Source organism: Sipha flava, unplaced genomic scaffold (assembly GCF_003268045.1).
Source record: "Sipha flava isolate LNK unplaced genomic scaffold, YSA_version1 41_pilon_pilon, whole genome shotgun sequence".
Classification (NCBI taxonomy): Eukaryota; Metazoa; Arthropoda; class Insecta; order Hemiptera; family Aphididae; genus Sipha; species Sipha flava.
This window is the reverse complement of record NW_020273144.1, coordinates 3,216,618-3,236,930: the sequence shown is the minus strand read 5'-3', so window position 1 is coordinate 3,236,930 and position 20,313 is coordinate 3,216,618. Positions and strand designations below refer to the sequence as shown.

The following is a 20,313-nucleotide window of genomic DNA, read 5'->3' as shown; positions in this document are numbered from 1 at the left end:
ACTGGGAGTAACATAGAAAAATTTAATTTATAATATCGTCATCATAATGAGGAGATCTATACATTTTATATAAGAAGCTTAAGATTCTTAAATAACCAATGCTGAATTTGAGAGGTCTCGATTATGAGTTATAGAATTGGTGCTCCATATCATATTCGTATATTTCAGTGGAGAACGTACTAATGAAAAATACAATAACTTAAGAGCATCGTAAGCATCGTGAAAGTTTTTGCAAGTGCGTTTAATAAAACCTAAATTATCTGATGTTTTTCAATAATATTATTCTTAAAATGTTTAAAATTAATTTTGGAATCAAAAATAACACCAAGATCATTATTATCATATATAGGTACTATATGTAATATATTTTAACTAAACCGTAAACGTGAAAAGTTTAAAAATTAAACTATTCACATTTACTATTTTACTAATTACATTGTTCTAAAAGGTTTACACGCACCAGAATTGATAAATATCTAGGATGCGAAACAAGTACCTACCTAATGCGTTTAAAGCAGTCGTCAATTCGTGACTGCAATTTCTTACGGCCCACAAAAAAATGTTAAATTTTAGTGTATTTCAATTATATTTTTCATATGAATTTTAATATTCGTAACTTAGTTTTATTTATTTTTTTTTGCTTAATAAATAAAATATAAAACAATTGTTTATATTTTCATGGTACAAACACTATACTATACTATCTCAATTTTATAGTTGTCTTCCTTTATCCATATTCCTCAGAACCCTATAATTTCCACAAAAACTTATAGTGACGTTTGGGAATTCACATGTATATGAGTAGATATTTCCAATTGAGAAGTACAGAAAAAATAAACACTCTTCGCGTCTTAGTGATGAACATTTGTACAATGTATTGCTAGTCTCAACGATAATTTTGTAAGTCTATATCGAAAAATCAACCAATAAATTGCAAGTACAAAAATCGTATATTTTACAGTTTTACATTGGTCTACTCATATTTACCACTTAAAATAAATTAATTTAATAATAATAATAAAATTATTAATATAATATCATATGTTAAATACATTTTTTTATAATTATGGACCTCGATGAAAATTTGAAAAAAAATTATGTCCATGTGGTTAAAAAGGTTGCCAATCTCAGGTTTAAAGTATACCAACAGAAATATAATATAGACAGTAGGTATGTATAAGCAGTATATAGTTGTGTTTAATTGTTTATATTATATTCACATTGTAGAAAATATGGAAAAACTATGTTTTGTTGTAGATAATAATGAACCAGTTATATTTTCTTAATCGATAGTGATATGTAATCATAACTTTAAACAATTTCATTATGTTTGAACACAAATTAATATATGCAAATTAAAACTACTCAAAATTACATTAGCAAACATTAATTTAATCAACTATTAAAGTTAATTAATTAAATATTAACATATTAATAACTATATATTATATCGTTACATGTAAAATGTGTTTTCAATATTTTCTAGGTAATAATTATATGACAGATATATATGAGTAGATTTATAAAAGAATTTGCATAAAGACAAATGTATTATTTAGTATTAAATAAGTTTATTATTTAGTAGTATTTTATTTTATTTTATTTTAATAGACTAAGATTTGTTTGAATAATATTACTTTTTAGATTAACAATTTATACTGTTGGTCATGAAATTAAAAAAAAACTGGTTAGCTTTGGTTTAATACTAATGAATTTATGTAAATTCATAAAAATAACAATATTTTGTGAGTGGTTACATAGTAAAATACTCAAAATTTAGTTTTTATGATATTATAACAGTTATAAAAACAATAGTTATGATAATAATAATTTATTTTAAACAAAGTGTAATATTTAAAATGTTTTTTAATCAATGGAATGTTTATTGTTACAACATTAGAACACAATTTTTAGAATAATAATTATTTATAAAATAATACACATGTCAACAATTAATTATAATACAATTACAATAAATATATTTTTCGACAAGAATGTATTAAATTTTGACAATATAATTTTTCATGTTATATTTAAAAATAAATTTGATTATTTTTAAGTTAACTCTGAAACTATTAACAATAACAGAAAACATTTATTGCAATTTTTTGTTTTAAAAAATCTATAATGTTCAAAAGTATTTGTTCCAGTAATTTAAATTAGAATTTTGTTAATACCAAAATAGGGTACTATTTGTAAAAATGTATACACAAATAATTTTCAGTTGAACAATAAGGTAACAAAAAAAAAAAATTTAATTGAAATAAATTATTCTATTTTTATTAACATTTAACGCATTATAAATCATACACACCCAGAATGAGTCACAAAATTAACAATGATAGAAAAAAATTTATAAAAATACCGAGATAACTTTTGAACTATAGATTTTAAATATATTTGAATTAAAAAAATTTGAATATTTTATTCTCTCAGTATAGAAAAACTCAAAATATTGAATAGCTTTCATTATCATCCATTAATAAAAAGCTATTTTTTTCTTTTCTATAAATTAAAAAACCATTTTTAACATTAATCACAATAAAGGACACACGTCATTATTCGACGAAAGTAGTTCGTGCAACAGTTGCTCGCGTGAGAATTATTCGTAGAAAAATTATTCACGCATAGATTGTTCGTAAGAAAAAAATAAGACTTAGTTATCATATAATATATTTTGTAATCTATAACATATAATATTAAGATCATCCCCAATAGTGTATGGAATTATTATGATTTAGTAGCAGCAGACCTTCCACGAACTAATAATTCAGTTGAAGGATGGCACAACTGTTTTTCGTCTATACTTAATTCATCCAAACATCCATCAATTTAGAGATTTATACATGCACCCCAAAAAAAGAAAGTAATAATACTTTGTATGCACGAACAATTTTCGTATTAGAACAATTTCCAGGTTAACATAATACACGCGAGCAACTTTTGCACGAACTAATGACGGCAAATAATCGAGGCACATCCGAATAAAGATACACATAGATTTACTTATTATGAACATATATGAAAACTTTCTTGGATATAATTTCAAAACTAAAAAAATATTACATTTTATTTTACATAAGGTTCCAGATTTTTTAGTAAAATATTATTAATGAAATTTAAGATACAACAAAATTAATTTAACATTGCAGACAAATGTTTTATTGAGTTTGCTACTATGTGGTAGTTTTCACTGTTTAAATACCGAAAAAATAATACTTTTATAATGTTGAGTCGACTTATTTAGTAAATTTAATTTTAGTTTCGGTTATATTAAAATTAATTTAGAATTCCAGTTCAAAATAAATAATGTTATTAGTACATAGATCAATAGTTAAATATGAAATAATTCCAGAAAAGACATACTTATACTTAAGATGATAAATGAAAATTTATTTGTAGTAATTTTCTTGCGTATTTTCAAAAAAGAAAAAAAACAAGTTTACTACAGTTAAATACTACAAAATATTATTCAGTAATTCATTATGATTGAATAAATTTGAAAAATAAATATTAAGTTTTAATCGTTTGTGACCACAACCTAACATTTATATTTAATAACAAATTCAATACCATTGGTAACTATCTTTCCAACTCAGAGTTAACCCAATTATTTAATAAAATGTTGTGTAGTAATGTTCTATTATAAATAAAGGTACATAAAAAAAGTGAAAAAAAAAAATTAACACAATAAAGATATTAAAGTGGTACACAAACAACAGTCCTTAAAATTTTAATTACCATTACTCTGAATATAAAGAATATTATTTACTGAAGTAACATTTTATTCACAGATTTAATAATATAGGAATTTAATAATACTAGCTATGGTGAGATATAATATTTGTGTACCATTTGGTGTCTTAAAATTAATGATGTCTTTAGTATATATTTAAATATTCTTTTTATCAATTTCCAATACTTCAAGTGGTGTTTTTTGTAAGGTTTCACCATCTTTTGATTCATCTATTTTGTCATCAGGTACTGACTTGTTCTTATAATAACAAGGGCAGGATGATAACATGGAGCAGATTTGATCTTCATCAGTTTTACTTTGATTTTCAGCATTTTTGACTGGTGTCCTGAACCAATTCAACATAGGTTTGATTATGCCCCATAAAAAGAGTAACAATGGCACAAGTACACATGGAACACAAACCATTATTTTGGATTTTGTATTCTGAAATATTAAAAAAAAAAAAAATAGTGTTATCTATGGAAATACATATACTTAGGGGCATATTTTTGGCAGGAGGGGGCTGAGATACCCTAGCCCTTTGAATTTCAGAAAAAAATGTTAAGTCAATAATTCCTAAAAAATGTAAATATTAGAAGTTCATACTATCATTGTTTTATAAATTATTAATTTCAAATTATTCATGTCATTCATTTTCCATATTGGATATTATGTATCCAACAACTTAGGTCGTTATGATTACATTTAAATTTAATATAAATTATTACATTATTATTATGTTTCTATTATATATTATTTTATTTCATTAATTTTTTAAATAATAATTTTAAATATGTATGTATTTCATTTCATTTCATTAAATTGTAAAAAGGAATTACCTATGCTTATACAACAAAAATTAAAATTGTTTATTAAAATTCTAATTTTTATTTTTAATTGATCGAATCGTGAAATTTTGTTTAGAGGAAATTCACCAGCCTCCCCTCTCTTCAAAACAAAAATCTAAAAATGCCCTGCATGTACAGATAAAAATTGCTTCAAACATTATACAAATAGTATCTATGCATGGATGTAGCGAGGGTGGGGCAGGGGAGCACTTGCCCACCCGTGCGCCTCAAACTCAATTATATTTGTTTATACCAAACATGTAAGTTTTACATTAAAATCAAAAATTAAATAAGATATAATTCTAAAAATAGTTTAGTGAGACCGAGTGATATCTATAAGTATAATCGTTTTGACATTTTATGTGTTATCCAATGGTCTATCAGTAGATTATTTGAATTACGAGTTTAACACTTATCATTTTATGTTTTTGCCCCTCCCTGATTCAAATTTTAGCTACGCCCATGTATCTATGTATATATATACATAGGTAATATCAGGGACGGATTGGCAATTATTTTCGGCCCAGGAAATTTGAAACAAACCAGCCCATGAACTGCAAATTTAACTATTTTACCTCTCCCCCCTCCCAAAAAAATGCTTTATGTTGCATCAATTTCAAAATTTGTTTAGTTTCACCACTAAATTAGTAAAATCTACAATAACTTTACTATAATTATAGCTATAATAGTTTTGGGTAAATCACATGATTTATCAGTTCCAACTTGAACTTGAAGTTTGATCTTAATGCATCTTTAAATACATATTTATTTTTTTATGATTTTTATTTATTTTACAAAATAAAACTTTTTTTTAGGAATTATATATAACATAGAGCAGCCCAAACAAGGACCGGCCCATTGAGAAGATTCTCGATTTAGGTCAATCCGCCCCTGGGTAATATAATTGATCAACCAAAACCGAAGTAAAAAAAGCTGTATATTAATTGCTCTGTTAAACAAGTACATTGCACATTGTAGCTAATATCTGAATTACTGAATAATTGTATTTTTCTTAACAACTGATAATGAAAAAAAAACACCGAATATAAACTATTGAATCAAATACATTCTGGAAACGATTTCGTCTTATAAACATTCCCGATAGTTCAACATTAGAAATATTTTAATGACAGAAATTGATGCTCATTGCATAAAATTAAGGTAGCACTGAGACGTGTTTACGTATTTAGTACCCATTTAGAAAACGTGAAAATGATTAAACACAGACAAAGAAATCTCATCTACGGGAAATTAGCAAACTAACAGAATGTGTCAACCAACTGTATTCACGTTTTGTTCCCTTAAAAGTATTTATTGTTGGTTTCTATGTACACCGAAATACTTACCGATTAATAGACTGCGAAACGATGCGATGGTGTTGCAGCAGACTTACGTACATGAAACGATACAAATAAATGAGAACCGAGAAATTGAAAAAAGGCAAATCGTCGGGCGTATGTAATTGTTACTAATTGTTGACAGGAAATGAATCGTAATTCAATAATTATTAGGTTAATTGAAGTGTTATTGTACAACATAGATCAACGGCATCTACTTGACAATAACGAGCCGCGGCATGATAAGCACGACAGCTGATCCTGATAATTTAAACTTATCAAATAAAAGACTAAAGTTGAGAAGCCAAAAAATAAAATAACCGGTGTGTGTTTATTATTTATAATTATTATAAATAGGATAGCTATAACTAATAAATATTTTTTCAGATACAGTCATACTCAACAGAATTAGAAAAGAAGTACGAAGAAAATAATACTTGTGTCGACAAGGATAACGTCGTTCGAATAAAAAAATCATGTGGGATATTAAAATCCCTTCTTATAGTGGAAATCAATATTTTATTTTACAAAAATTCCGGACGGTGGACATGGAGAAAAAGACGACGAGTGAAAAGTAATAAATAAACATTTTCCTTAGTATAGATATGTGTAATCAATGAAATAGTTCATATGTTAGATAGTCCAATAATTCTTATATATTCAAAAAAATGAAATACAATTTTTTTGTAGATGGAAAGAATGCACATTTTTATGAAAAATGTAATTTAAATACCAATAAAGATAAGGATATATCAATTGCAGTGGATAAAGTGATGGAGCTAGTGGTGAATAAATTCATGAATGATCTGAATAAGACTATTTCATCATATAAAAAATAAAATCGTGAGAATCAATGTATAAAAATTATAGTGTATATTAAAATATTTATGCTAATATCTGAAATTGATAAAATATGTCATAATAATATATAATTTGTACTTTGTTTATTTATATTTTATTTTTATTTCTTGTGAAAAATATTATGTTAAAATTAAACATAAACTATGTGTATGATACAAACTAATTTTATATTGAAGAAATATGAATTGTACAGATAATAATGAATGGACTATATAGATAATATTAAACATTGAAACATTATAATTTTCTATGAATTAAACAGATTAAAATATTAAAAACTGTTTTGAAAATAATATAATTGTATTGAAAAAATTAAACATGAATTATATAATATGAACTACTTTTATTTTAGTAAAATATGAATTAAACATGCTAAATATTTAACTATATTTAAATAATAATACAGAATTTAAAGCAAACTGAAATATCCATTTGTCTTAAAAAAAATATCAATTAACCAAGCTAAATATTTAACGATATTCAAAATAATAATACAGAATTTAAAACAAAATGAAATGTTATAATAATTATAATAATGTATAAGATGTTCTTATACCAAATGATCAAATTGATAATATCTTATTGTATATTCTTATTTCTAGTTCTTATCAGGGACTTACTGTACAATAATTTTTTAAATAACTCATAATTTGTATTTGGTGAAGTTTTTTTTAGTTGTTATTTTAATCTAAATATTATGGATATTATAAATATTATGAATAACTCTTCATCATCCCATATTCCCAAATATTCAATAATATACTCCACCAATATGAAATCAAAATTATAAAATTTGTAGTGCTCTTAATTTGAATAAACTAATAATAAATAATTTTTTGTTAAATAATAAAATTTGTAATGCCACTATTCATTTGACAAATTAATTTATGAATATAATAATTATCTGATAAACATTCATAAGCTTCAGTTTAAATACTTATTCAGCAAAAAAATTATTTAAAAAGTTACCTATAATTTCATTAACGGGTTAATGAATATCTACATAGATGGAGATATTTGTTAAGATTTATTATACATAAAGCACGCTAGAACTTAAAAATAGCTAAAATAGTAAAATAGCTGAAAATGGTCAAAGCATAGTAAATCTATTTAGCACCTATTTTTCCTCGGCTTATAATAAAACAAATTTTTCCTGTACAGAATATCCTTTTCCCATTTTTAAATCTTTCAATTCTATAAATAGTTGTGTGATAAATTATATTGATGTTTTCCATGAATTAGACATTTTGAATTCTAAATCCTCTAGTGGTCCAGTTAGATTATCCTCTTTATTTTTATATAATTGTAAATTTAATCTTACTCCTATTATTTATCAACTTTTTACTTTATCTTTAAACATGGTTATTTTCCGTTAAAATGGAAAACCATCTATATTAATCCCATTTTTAAAAAAGACAACAAATCATCTATATCTAATTATCGTCCCATTTCCATAATTTCTATTGTTCCCAAATTTTTTTCAAAAATCATAAATTCAAAACTAACCTCCTTATTTAAGAATATTCTTACTACACAACGACACGAATTTCGCAATAATAAATCCACACTAACTAATTTAATTGCTATAAAATAATTTATTCTAGAGTCTTTTTCAATGAGTGAACAGATTGATGTTATTTATACCGACTTTGAGAAAGCCTTCAATAGGATAAATCATAATCTACTTACCCTCAAACTCAATAAAATTGGTTTTAAGACCCTCTATTATCCTGGATCAATTCATTTTTATCTCAAAGAACTCAACTAGTAAAAATAAAAAACTACATATCTAATTCTTTAATAGTCACTTCTGGAGTTCCTCAGGGCGACCACCTCTCTCGACTCTTATTTAATTTGTTTATTAATGATATTGTTCTTTCCATTAAATACTCAAATATATTACTACTCGTTGATGATACAAAAATTTTTAAAAATATTAAATCACTAACCGATGCTGAAAATTTACAAAAAAACTTATTTAACTTTAATAAATGGTGTAATTTCAATAAAATGTCATTAAATTTAAAAAGTGTCAAACTATTTCATTCTCAAAAAAAAAAAAAAAACCAATCAATATTTTAACATTTAACTATAAATTAAGCAACCATGTCCTATTTTGCTGTTCCCTAGTAAAAAATCTTAGGATCTCTTTTGATTTCAAACTCTTATTTACTGACTATATAAAATCTACGAAAAATAAAGCCCTCTCTATGTTAGGCTTTATAATGTGTTATTGTTCAAATTTTAATGACCCCTTCACTCTTAAATGTCTTTATACCTCTCTCGTAATATCTCACTTAGAATATGCCTTAATAATCTGGGACACTCAAAATATATGTTTCATTAATAAAATAGAATCTGTACAAAATATAGTCCTCCGTTTTATCTGTTTCAAGTGTAATATTTTAAGGCCCTCTCATTCTGGTTACAAAAATGTTTTAAACTTATTAAACCTAAATTCTCTTCAAGAAAGAAGAAATGTCTCATATTTAAAATTTTTAATTAAAATTCTAAACAATAAGATTGATGACCCTTTCTATTGAGCCAAATTAATTTTAATAAAAATACCCATAATTTTAGAAATCAAAAGTTATTTCATATTCCAAATTTTTCACTTAAATATATACATATATCCTCCATAAATTTGTTATTAACCCAAGGTAACTCTTTTAAGGATACTATAAAGTTCCCCGTGTAATAATTTGTTAAAATTTTTTCTCTTAGTTTATTTATCTCCTTTTATATAATATTTTCATTTTTGATTAAACTTCCATTATATAAATTGCTGTATATTGTTTAGACTTTAAGTCTGTTATTATGAATAAATAAATAAATAACTTTAATTATAACTTATCCATAGGTGATAGAACCGGTCCTTAAATACATAAAATAAGAAATTATAGTTTAATTCAATCATTATTTTAGATAATTAGTCAGAAAAATCACATATTTTGGAACATAACATTTTTAAAAATTAAATATAATATAATTTATATTTATTTATACCTATGTTATAAAAATTGTAATATATGTTAAAATAATACCATAATATCAAATTTTATTATTATTAATATATATGAATATTTTCTTATTTATATTATTTTATTTTTGTTTTCTTAGGTATGTTTTAAATTTATAATACTTCAATAATACTTAATATTATCATTCACAATAATGTTTTTTTTATAGTGGTATTTATACAAAGAACTTATTTTTTGTAATTTAATACAGTATACAGTAAACTTAATCACATTAAGGTACAGTTATTCACATATCACTTTTGATGAGCATTGAGATGTTTTTAATCATGCTAAAAAATATATGAAAAACATTTAAAAACTAAAATACTATTCTTCTGAATTTGTTTTTTGAGCAATACTTTTCTTATAGAGTATTTTATATTTTATGATTTGAATAATTACTCTATAGTAATGTTTTATTCTTTTGAAAAACAGGTACTTAAAGTGAAACTTTTATTGTTTTTAATTTTCATGGCTGCTAAAATATTTTGTGAATTTATTGTGAGCAATGTGTAAATATTTAATCAATTATGAATACAATTAAAATTAAAATTAACATCATCATTTTGAACAAATTTCATTATCATATGACAATAAAAATGATGTTATTATGGAATTCACTTGTAAATTATTTCGCAATTATATTTTAAAATGTTTAATACTTTATTCATAATCCTTGAATAAATATTAAAATTGCCTATATAAAACTCCTTAATATGGTTTCTTTATCAATAATTTTACTTCAACAATATTAAGGTAAGTTTTCTTAAATGTACATTTTGTAAATATACCTACAAATAATGGACCTATTCATTATTTTTAACTCTTTGCTAGTGTTATTCTCAGTATTTGTGAAACTTAATAGTTATTTACCTGTAAAAATACTTTCAATAAATTATATAGGTGTTCTGGCATAATTTTCAAATATAAGAGATTATAATATATTTATTTCACCAATAACAGTAATGATTACAATTAGTAGATAAAATAATAAAAGTATCGGTCTACTCAGTTTAGCTATGGCTATATTTTAATATTTAACAGAGAAATAATTATATAGTAAAATGTGAATAACAAATTAATATTATACATTTAAATGAGTAGTTCATCTAAACTTATAACTGATGTACTTTATGATGAAGTTTATTATAGTTTAAGAAGATATTTTCAAAATCTATAGTGTTAATATATCGTTTAAATAGTATATAATTATTTTCAAAATAATGTAAATTAATTTTTGAAGTAGTACAAATTTTACAAAACACAAATATTATATAAAAATCTATAAAAATTAGTTTTAGTTTTTGAGATAATATTACCAATAGAATTATTAAGTCTTGTATTATGATTATGTGCAGGTGTTTCAATAATATCTCTGTAATTAAACATAAATAGGCATAGATTTTTAAAATGTTAAGAATTTAAACTATAAAATTTTGATCTTTGTAGTTATTATGACTAGAGTATGGTCTTGGCTTGAAAAATATAAATATTAATATAGAATTTATAGTGGAATTTAGGTTTTTTTTATGAATATTATAAGAACCTCCCCAAAAGGATTAATCATAAGTAATAATAGACTTTGCTAAGCTAATATATGTTATGATTCTCAAATTAGGTGATACGATACTCTTCAGAATACTAAAAATATAAAAAAATTGTCAAATAGCATTATTTATGTAGTTAATATTAATGTTCCATTTGAGTTGATTATCAATGTAAGCTCCAAGATATTTTTTTTAGAATTCACTCTTTCTAAAATAAATTTCTTATTTGTAACAATATTATCTTTAATATTATTCAAAGTTCAATTATGAATTCTTATGTGTAAACAGTTCCATAACTAAGATTTTAAGGCCCAGGTCGTAAGCTAATTTTAGAGGCCCCTATCATTAGTGGTGTTAAAATGTCATTGATGAATTGATGAATTTAGATAAATGCCCCCCTCCCATTTGCCCTAGCTCATCAATCCCTCCCAGCCCCGTTTAAAGACGTATTTGTCCATACAGGCCATATCATTATCTAATAAATACTGCAAGAGATTTTTTTATGCTGTGAATTGTTTTTAGGGGATCTTTTAGTACAACTTTAATGCATTTGCCTAGTTATATCTGTACTTATGTCATTTTTATAAAACATTTGAAAATCATAAGTTGCCTTAACAATATAATTTTCACTATACTTGAAAATATTTTGAGGTATAAGAAAATCAAATTTATTGGTTACTTCGTATAGATTTTTGAACCTTTTTTTGAGTTGAAAGATGGCTGTATCAATAAGTGATAAAAATATCTCAACACGAAGATTTTCTTCATTTACATCAAGTTTCCTATCTCCATCTATATCACTGAAAAATCTTTTAGAGTAAATACGACGGCGAATAGTTGGTTGGATTGGTATGGCCCATACATTGCATTGGTCAGTTGCAGATGAAAGGAAATTGTAGCTTGATTTAAAAATATACATGCATCATGAAAATGAGTATCTGTTCCTTGCAATTTTTTAGACACAACATAGAAATTCCTTAAAATATTTTCTCATATTGTTAATAACAAAATAAATTCAAATGATTAAATTTTTTTTGAGTCCAATGGCCATTCAATTTCATCAGGTTTATTACTGGTCAGTTAGGTCATATTTGTTTATAGTTTTAGTACAACTATAAACTTAATTTTTAACGAACAAAATCCAACAGATGAACAACTTTCAAATTTTAATAATCTTTTCGAATTTTATTAAAAAGACATGTAACAAAATAGTTTTTCTGTCGCAAAAGCCGAATTTGAATTGTGGTATGAAAAATTCAAAAACAGTATTTATATTTTTGAAATATTTGCAACATTACTACCTAGTAAGTACAAGTATGGTTGAGGAATCGTTTTCCACGTTATGGTGAATCAAAACCTACCTTCGAAACACAATGGGACAGTCACATTTAAATGGACTGGCAAATCTTCGCATACATTGAGAAATACAAATTAAAGAATACGAAATATTAATTGTTATTTCCAGAAAGGGACCCAGAAAACTTAAATTTTAAGTTGATTTATCATAATTTTTAGTTATAAATACAATAATTATAAATATTTAACACAATAATATAACATATTATGTACTATGTGGTAATAATAATAAATAAATTTCTATTTAAAATTAGTGGTAATTGTTTACTTGTGTGTAAAGAAAATAGGAAAATATTTAAGCCCCCCCCCCCTCAAATTCTGTGATAAAATGTATCAAAGGATTTATCATTTAATAATATAACAGTATAATCCGCAAAGCAGATAATTTTACCATCATGTTGAGTTTCAATAATCCATTGATATAAATTTAATTTAATAAAAAAGTAATATAAGACCTAATACTGTGCTTTGTGAGACTCAAAAAGAAATTTTTATCTTAATACAGTTTTCTATTTTAACCACTAGAATTATACTCGAAAAATTTGATTTATATGGATCTAAATATATACCTCGTATACCAGAATATTCAAGTTTTTTTTCAACATATTATTTTGTCTATGGAATCAAAAGTTTACTTAGTATCGATAAAAATGTCTAAGACATTGTTACTATTATAAATATTCTTGTGTATACACTTAGTGATATTAAACAAAGCATGATCGGCAGATAATCCTTTTTTAAATCCATACTGATCATTACTAAAAAATTCATTATTATCTAGAAATTTATATTAATTTATTTAATGCAGCATTTGGTTCATTATTAGCTAATTCAGATTCTCAGTTGAAATTGCTGATTTAAGTTCATATAGTTTATATACAGTGAATCAAGATTATTTATTATTATTATCACTGTTTGGATAAACTTATGGGCTTTTTGTTGATGCTTTGCTCCATGTTGATAATGGTCAGTCGCCAACCATAAATGGTTAAACATATTTGACTGATAACTGTTTTTTGATGTTTAACTCGAAGGACCTAATTGAAAATGTTTACCCTGAAATATTTAACATCTCTACAAAGACTTTGAGTTGGTTTCATGAAAGAGCAATATTATCATCAACTAACGATTGGTTAGTCAATGTAATAAATATTATTGTACTGTTAAGTTTCAATGCACCAATAAAAGCTCATCATTCAATCGATACTGTTTTTGATAGAGGAGGCGGTACATTATCATACTGAATTTTAAAATTCATTAAACCCTTCGGGAGTTCTACCACAAGATAAGAAATAAAATCTTTAAAAAACTGTCTGTTTTACTGTACCATTTTTATTGGTTGTGGAGCTGGGGAAACGGGTGTTGGTTCCTAAAATACCAATGACAATCGATCTACCATTTCAATTTAAACGGTTCCGATTTCCCGTATAACTATGCTTTTCAATGACCATCAATAAGGTACATTATATATTGCAGGCTTAGACTTAGATGTAACCGCCCAATATTTTTCCCATTGCAAATTGTATGGCTTTGTCACGTGATACCCACAAAAAAATCTATTTTTGCTGGCCTAGATGGTTAGATACTTAACATTATGTATTCAGATATAGTTAATGTTCAACACAAAATTAAATTTAAAATTTAAAAATATATGTTTGAAATCAAACAACATTTAAAAGCGTAAATCATAAAAAATAACCAATACATTTCACACGTCACTTTGAATATTTCTGTTAAATACTGTGCATAGGCAAAGCTGTTCGGGATATTTAGATATATATATATATATTATTAATAGGAAAGCATTTACTTTTCGGTATCAATTATTCCATTTATATTATTATAGCATGGAAAAAATAGGAATAAAAATAAAAAGGTATTTCCGAGTAGATGTACAGTAAAAAAAAAGGTTATATACATATATTGTCGTTTGGGTGATTATATTTTTGGTTCATTCAATTGTTAGTTAAAAGTGTATATTTTTCAATTTTTGTATTTTCAGCATTTTATGATCTTGCGCTAGATTTCGAATCCGTTATTGTATTACTAATATGGTCGACCAAATCATTATTGACGTCAAAACTCATTACCTATTGTAATTATTGTTTCTATTAATTATGCTCAAGTATTCGATTTAATTGTGTACTTCAATATTTACGATATTTACCTGCAACAATATAATACGTACAGCATGTATTTATTGTAATAGAAATCGGAAACACTGCAGTACATGTTTAATCGTGCGTCCAACACTTGTTTACACATACGCATTATATTGGTTATACACACTCGGAACAATTAGGCGACGTGTACAGTAATAACAACAATAACAATAACAATAATAATAATAATATATAACATAGTATCAGTTTATACCTGTTGTACAGCGACGATAATCTCGTGACGAAAAGGTGTTCGCCTCCCACGTTGCATGTATAAGAGTCTTTCCTCTGTAACCACAGGACCATGATTTGCAACTTTTATCCATTCACAGGGACAAGAGCTTGATTAATTTCCAATTGTTAAAACAGCGGGTCCGGTCTTTGTTTGATTAATTGTTTCCTTAACGTTTTTTTTTTCTTGGGGCTGCGCCCAATCCGATATAAGTCAAGTCTCGGGAGAGTGTATCTCATATATAAATACATACATACAGTACTTGCGTTTATATAATATAAATATAATAATAGCTAAAAAAATATAACAAGAAAAGACAATATATACATATATATGTAAGTATATCGTGTGTACAATTTATAATTATACTATACCACTAGGTTAGATTTTCGGTTGTATACATACGAATTAAGTATTATGTATACATCTTGACATACCTCCTAATTAGTTATTTTTCAAGTTTGCTAGCGACGTTTTAATTAATTTTAGTTTTAAGTAAATAATTCGTCAAATCGTTTCAAGCGTACAACATAATTAGTTATTCTGAAATAAGGAATTTATGTGACTTGCGAATAACACGAAAAAATAATCACCCATGGAATAAAGTGACACTATAATAACTATTATATATATATATATATATATATATATATATATATATATATATAGGTATTATAATATATTATATTTAAAGAACTCGATGTTTACTTGATAAAAATAGTTTATTTAGATCGTTGCATCTACGTTTATATACGTTTATGCAATCGCGTGAGTTCGCCTATGTTAAAATTTCTCCCTATAAATGCATATATTGAAGATTTACTGATATTTTTAATTATTTTCACGTAAAAACAAATTTTTTATAAAAATAAACACGTTTTGTTATCCTACGTCGAAAGAGGGTGGATGTGCAAGTGTGCACCATCTTTAGCGCTTCTAGACGATCTTAACCATCTGACATTGAATATCTAAAAGCGATATTTAATTTACGTATAAAATAACTATCTTTTAACTATAAAATGTCATTGTTCGATTGTAAATTTTTAATATATATATGCAGTGTATATGTATATTATACACACATGATGCACATATGCGATGTCGATAATTAAATGTTTCTAATCACCTCTAGGTCCATGTGGTTGTTTTCTCGTTCAATAATTACTAACGGTGAAAATATCTTTGAGCTGACGTGATCGTTATAAATAAAGACCGGATTTAATAGATATTGCAACTTTTTATTGATACCAGGTAAATCAAATCTGATCAAATATGTATACGAATCGGATTAATTACAGTCTTCCTATTTAATTTAATAATGCAATTTTTTGCAATTTTTGCAATTATTGCAATTTTTGCATACTTCATGAGATAAAATATACATATTATTATTTCTAAAGTAATTTTACAATAAAATATAACTACGACGTAAATTTTTACATGTAGTTAAATGTAGTTTAGGATTTTTTGAATTATATTTATCAGAGTTATCCACAAAACTCACACGTTTAGAAGAATCAAATAATCAATTACTTAATAGTTTAAACATATTTAGTGAAATTGAAAATATTTCAATAAATATTCCAGGTCCCAATGATAAAATAGTTAAAGACAAATTAAAATATGTCTTAGAAAAAAATTAAGGATATAAAACTATTAAAACTTACTCTAAGGTTATGACTGGAAATCAAAATTTTAATTTAGATATAACATGAACATTTTTAAATATGCATTGATAACAAGTGTAGATGTTGAACGTACTTTTTCAATATATAAACATATTTTAAGTAACAGACGATAGAATTTTCAAGAACACGATTTAGAGATGTATATAATTATAAATTTTAATTCAGAAAAATGATATATTTTGTAAATATTATATTGATGTCCATAATATTATTTAAGTAAGTTATTAATGATTATATATTTGATATGATTTTACTATGTAATTTTAATGTATATTTCATTGAAATTTTAACATATTTATACTGCAATTTTGATGAATTTTCATTGCAATTTCGGCATTTTTTTAGTGCAATTTTAAGATAGTTTTTAATGCAATTATATCTGGTCTTTAGTTGTAAACAAAACAAAATAAACAATGTGACGACAACTGAAAACTAAATACACACCTACACAATAGGTATTACTATCAGGTAATGGTACAAATAAGTTGAATACAAACAAGAGTTTTTGGGGAAGATAAACGAAAAAGTACATTACATTTAACGCAGATACTCCGTAATGTATAACAGTTACTGGATAACAGTTAAGAATATTATTTCATTAGGTGGACAAAGTCGCCGTAGATCGGATTACCGTGTTGCGTTGCTGCGTTACTAATCCGCGGACGGACCGTACAATGAGTGTACACGAACGGCCGCGTGTACGTTACCTGTACATAAGAATCATAGTAATAATAATTATTATTATTTATACCAATACGTACGAGACGAGATGGTATTACAACAATGTAATGATATGGTGTGTGTTATATATCTACGTAACTGTACGCGCACACACACTCGATATTAAATAAAAAAAAGACTGCGCGACGATGATGGGCCACACGTCGTCTTGCGTAGTCCGTCGATGGCTTGTTAGCGCGTTATACGCATTGTGCCGGTGTAATCGGTTAGGCAGTGACTTGTAGTTTTTTCGGTGCGTTTAAAAATTATTAATCAACAGTTATCGATTGTCTGGCGGAGCCCCCACGCAACATTGGTTTTGTCTAAAATCGATCGATGGAAGCAGATATACGCACACGCGCGCAAACTCACCTGTGTGTGTGTGTGTGTGTGTGTGTGTTTGTAATACAATATTATATCTTCTGGTCCGCTTCGTGTACGACCGAGACACCCATTTAGATGCACCTATATACCTGTATCTATACTATTCATTAATACCGCACACACCTCATTGTTATCATTTTATTATACACACACACGCACACTTTTAGTTTACTTGTACGTATACATGCGAGTGTACGCGTTAACGTGCGCTTGTAAATCGCGTGCGCGAGTGTGTGTGTATATAGGAGAGTCGACTTTGTTGTGTAAAAACGAATTTTACGCGTCACACCGAAACACCTTTTAAACGCGCGCGCCGTTAACAATATAATAACAATGATATACGCGTTGTATACACGCGTATTATACGTGTAGAAGTGCACGCCGTATTGTTTCTTATTATTTGTTTGTTTGCGCATTTTATTTTCGAAAAAACATTGGCGCGAAAAACGGTCTACTTACATGATATAATACCAATAACCTTTGCCGGCATGCACACCGTATTTTTGATTAAACGGATCGCTTCGTACGTATAGACATTTCAATGTCGTACGGGATAAATTTTTTTATTTTTTTCATGTCTAAAAATAATTCTTCGAACTTACGTACAAATTACGTTTATGAATATATTTTTATAATGAAAGTATATAGCTTATGTATGAGTACATTTTTTTTTCTCATCGGAAACTTTGGTTTGATCCATGCGCGTCCGCAGGGTGGGGACAAAGGGGCCATTGCCCCTACTGGGAATTTTTGTTTCAAAACTATTGTTAATTTAATACCACGCATATTAATTATATCATAATTTTATTGAGATCCATTTATGAAGTTAAGTAAAATTTATTATATTTTTAGATAATCTAAAATGTATAATCTTGAACGTATTTATTTGTTTACAATGTTTACACATGACTGCATATTGCTTAAGACTGAATTCTCTCGAGTACCGATTTCTATGGTATTTGATTTTGTTCTCATATATTTTTAAATACACGTTGTGACCCTTAGAATTTTAATTTTGCCCCGGGTGGGATTTTATCCTACGGGCACGCTTGGTTTAATCGCGTATACAATTTATGTTTGTTACATTTTTTTAAATGTCAATAAAAAAAATTTGGCTGTCCATAAAATCTTTAACATTTAATATAAGGTCTCTTATAAGTTGTACTTCTTGCGGTTAAAAAAAAACAAAAATCGATAGTCACCATTTTCTTTATCAGCTTTTAAAGTTCAAATGTTTACGAAATATGTCAAAATCGTGAACATTTGCAAGTAATTTAGTAGATGAAAATTCATAAAATTTTTATAATTTATATCTAAGGTTAAAAACTTTAACACAAGGTTTTCTATAAGTTTTCTTTAAACTAGCTGTAAAAAAAACTTGAACGTTTTTATAGAAAAACAGTTATGAGCGTGTGAAATTAAAATTTTTAAAAAATTGCATAAAATAATGATACGTCCTAAAACGATTTAAGGTATTTATTGTTTTTCAAAAAATATAAGTCGTAGAAACTTGAAATTGTTTTTAAGTTATTATTTTTATAAATATTGATATTTATATTATAGATATTAACAAAAGACTTAAAAATGTAAAAAGAGTTTAAAATCCCTTATCGAAAATTATTAATTTGATTCTGTCTCTGCCAATAATGGCTAAGATATTGTTAATCTTTTTGTATTTTATTTTTCTAATGCCTATTTTTATTCTACTCATACTATTTATCGAAATAATAACTTAAATGATAATTGAATAAATTCAACATTTTCTTTTAATAAATTAACATTCACTAAATTATATATATATTTAATATAATTTCTAGTTTTATATCAAGTAATGGACCTGATGGTATTCCATCTCTTTTTCTTTACAATCGTAGTTTTGTTTTAACACCGATTTTAACTAATATTTTGAATACCTCTCTTATTTATGGTATTTTTTCTGAATTCTGGAAAACTTCTTTTGTTTCCCCAGTCTTTAAGAAAGGTGACCCATCATAAATTCCAAAATTTCGGCCTATCTTTAAACTATATGCTATTTCTAAATTATTTCTAATTTAATTTCTGGTTTCGGTCCTTTCTGTTTGACCATTTTCAAATAGTTAAATATCTAAATTTTTGCTCTCCTAAATTTAGTGTTCCGTCTGGTGTTCCCCAGGGCGACCACTTGTCAACTCTCCTTTTTAATATTTTCATAAATGATTTAATGATTTACCTAATGCCATTAAAAAATCTGAAATTTTTTTATTTGTCGATGATGCTGAACTCTTAAAAATAATAAAAACTAATCATGATACTACTGATTTATAAAAAAATTTAAACAACTTACAAAATTGGTGTCAAATAAACGATCGGCTTTTAAATATTGAAAAATGTAAAGTTATGCGTTTTAATTTAATCAAGAACCCAATTATTTTCAACTATTCCG

General features: G+C 25.7%; 1 protein-coding gene and 1 long non-coding RNA gene across 2 annotated transcripts; one reads left to right on the top strand and one right to left on the bottom strand.

Annotated features, from left to right (window-relative positions):
• Positions 1 to 3,833: 3,833 nt before the first annotated feature.
• On the bottom strand, positions 3,834 to 6,074 carry LOC112688956. The gene is made up of 2 exons (XM_025562406.1): positions 5,931 to 6,074; positions 3,834 to 4,180 (listed from the first exon to the last, which is right to left on the bottom strand). Exon 2 carries the CDS (start codon positions 4,160 to 4,162, stop codon positions 3,893 to 3,895), a length of 270 nt encoding a protein of 89 aa, XP_025418191.1. The 5' UTR covers positions 4,163 to 4,180; positions 5,931 to 6,074; the 3' UTR covers positions 3,834 to 3,892.
• Positions 6,075 to 6,145: 71 nt separating this feature from the next.
• On the top strand, positions 6,146 to 6,816 carry LOC112688958. The gene is made up of 3 exons (XR_003149093.1): positions 6,146 to 6,244; positions 6,309 to 6,495; positions 6,612 to 6,816. It is a non-coding gene; the product is annotated as an uncharacterized LOC112688958 (long non-coding RNA).
• Positions 6,817 to 20,313: the final 13,497 nt, after the last annotated feature.

Bases quoted from the DNA above. Each gene is read 5' to 3' on its own strand.
- LOC112688956 (XM_025562406.1), bottom strand. From the start codon at position 4,162: ATGGTTTGTGTTCCATGTGTACTTGTGCCATTGTTACTCTTTTTATGG.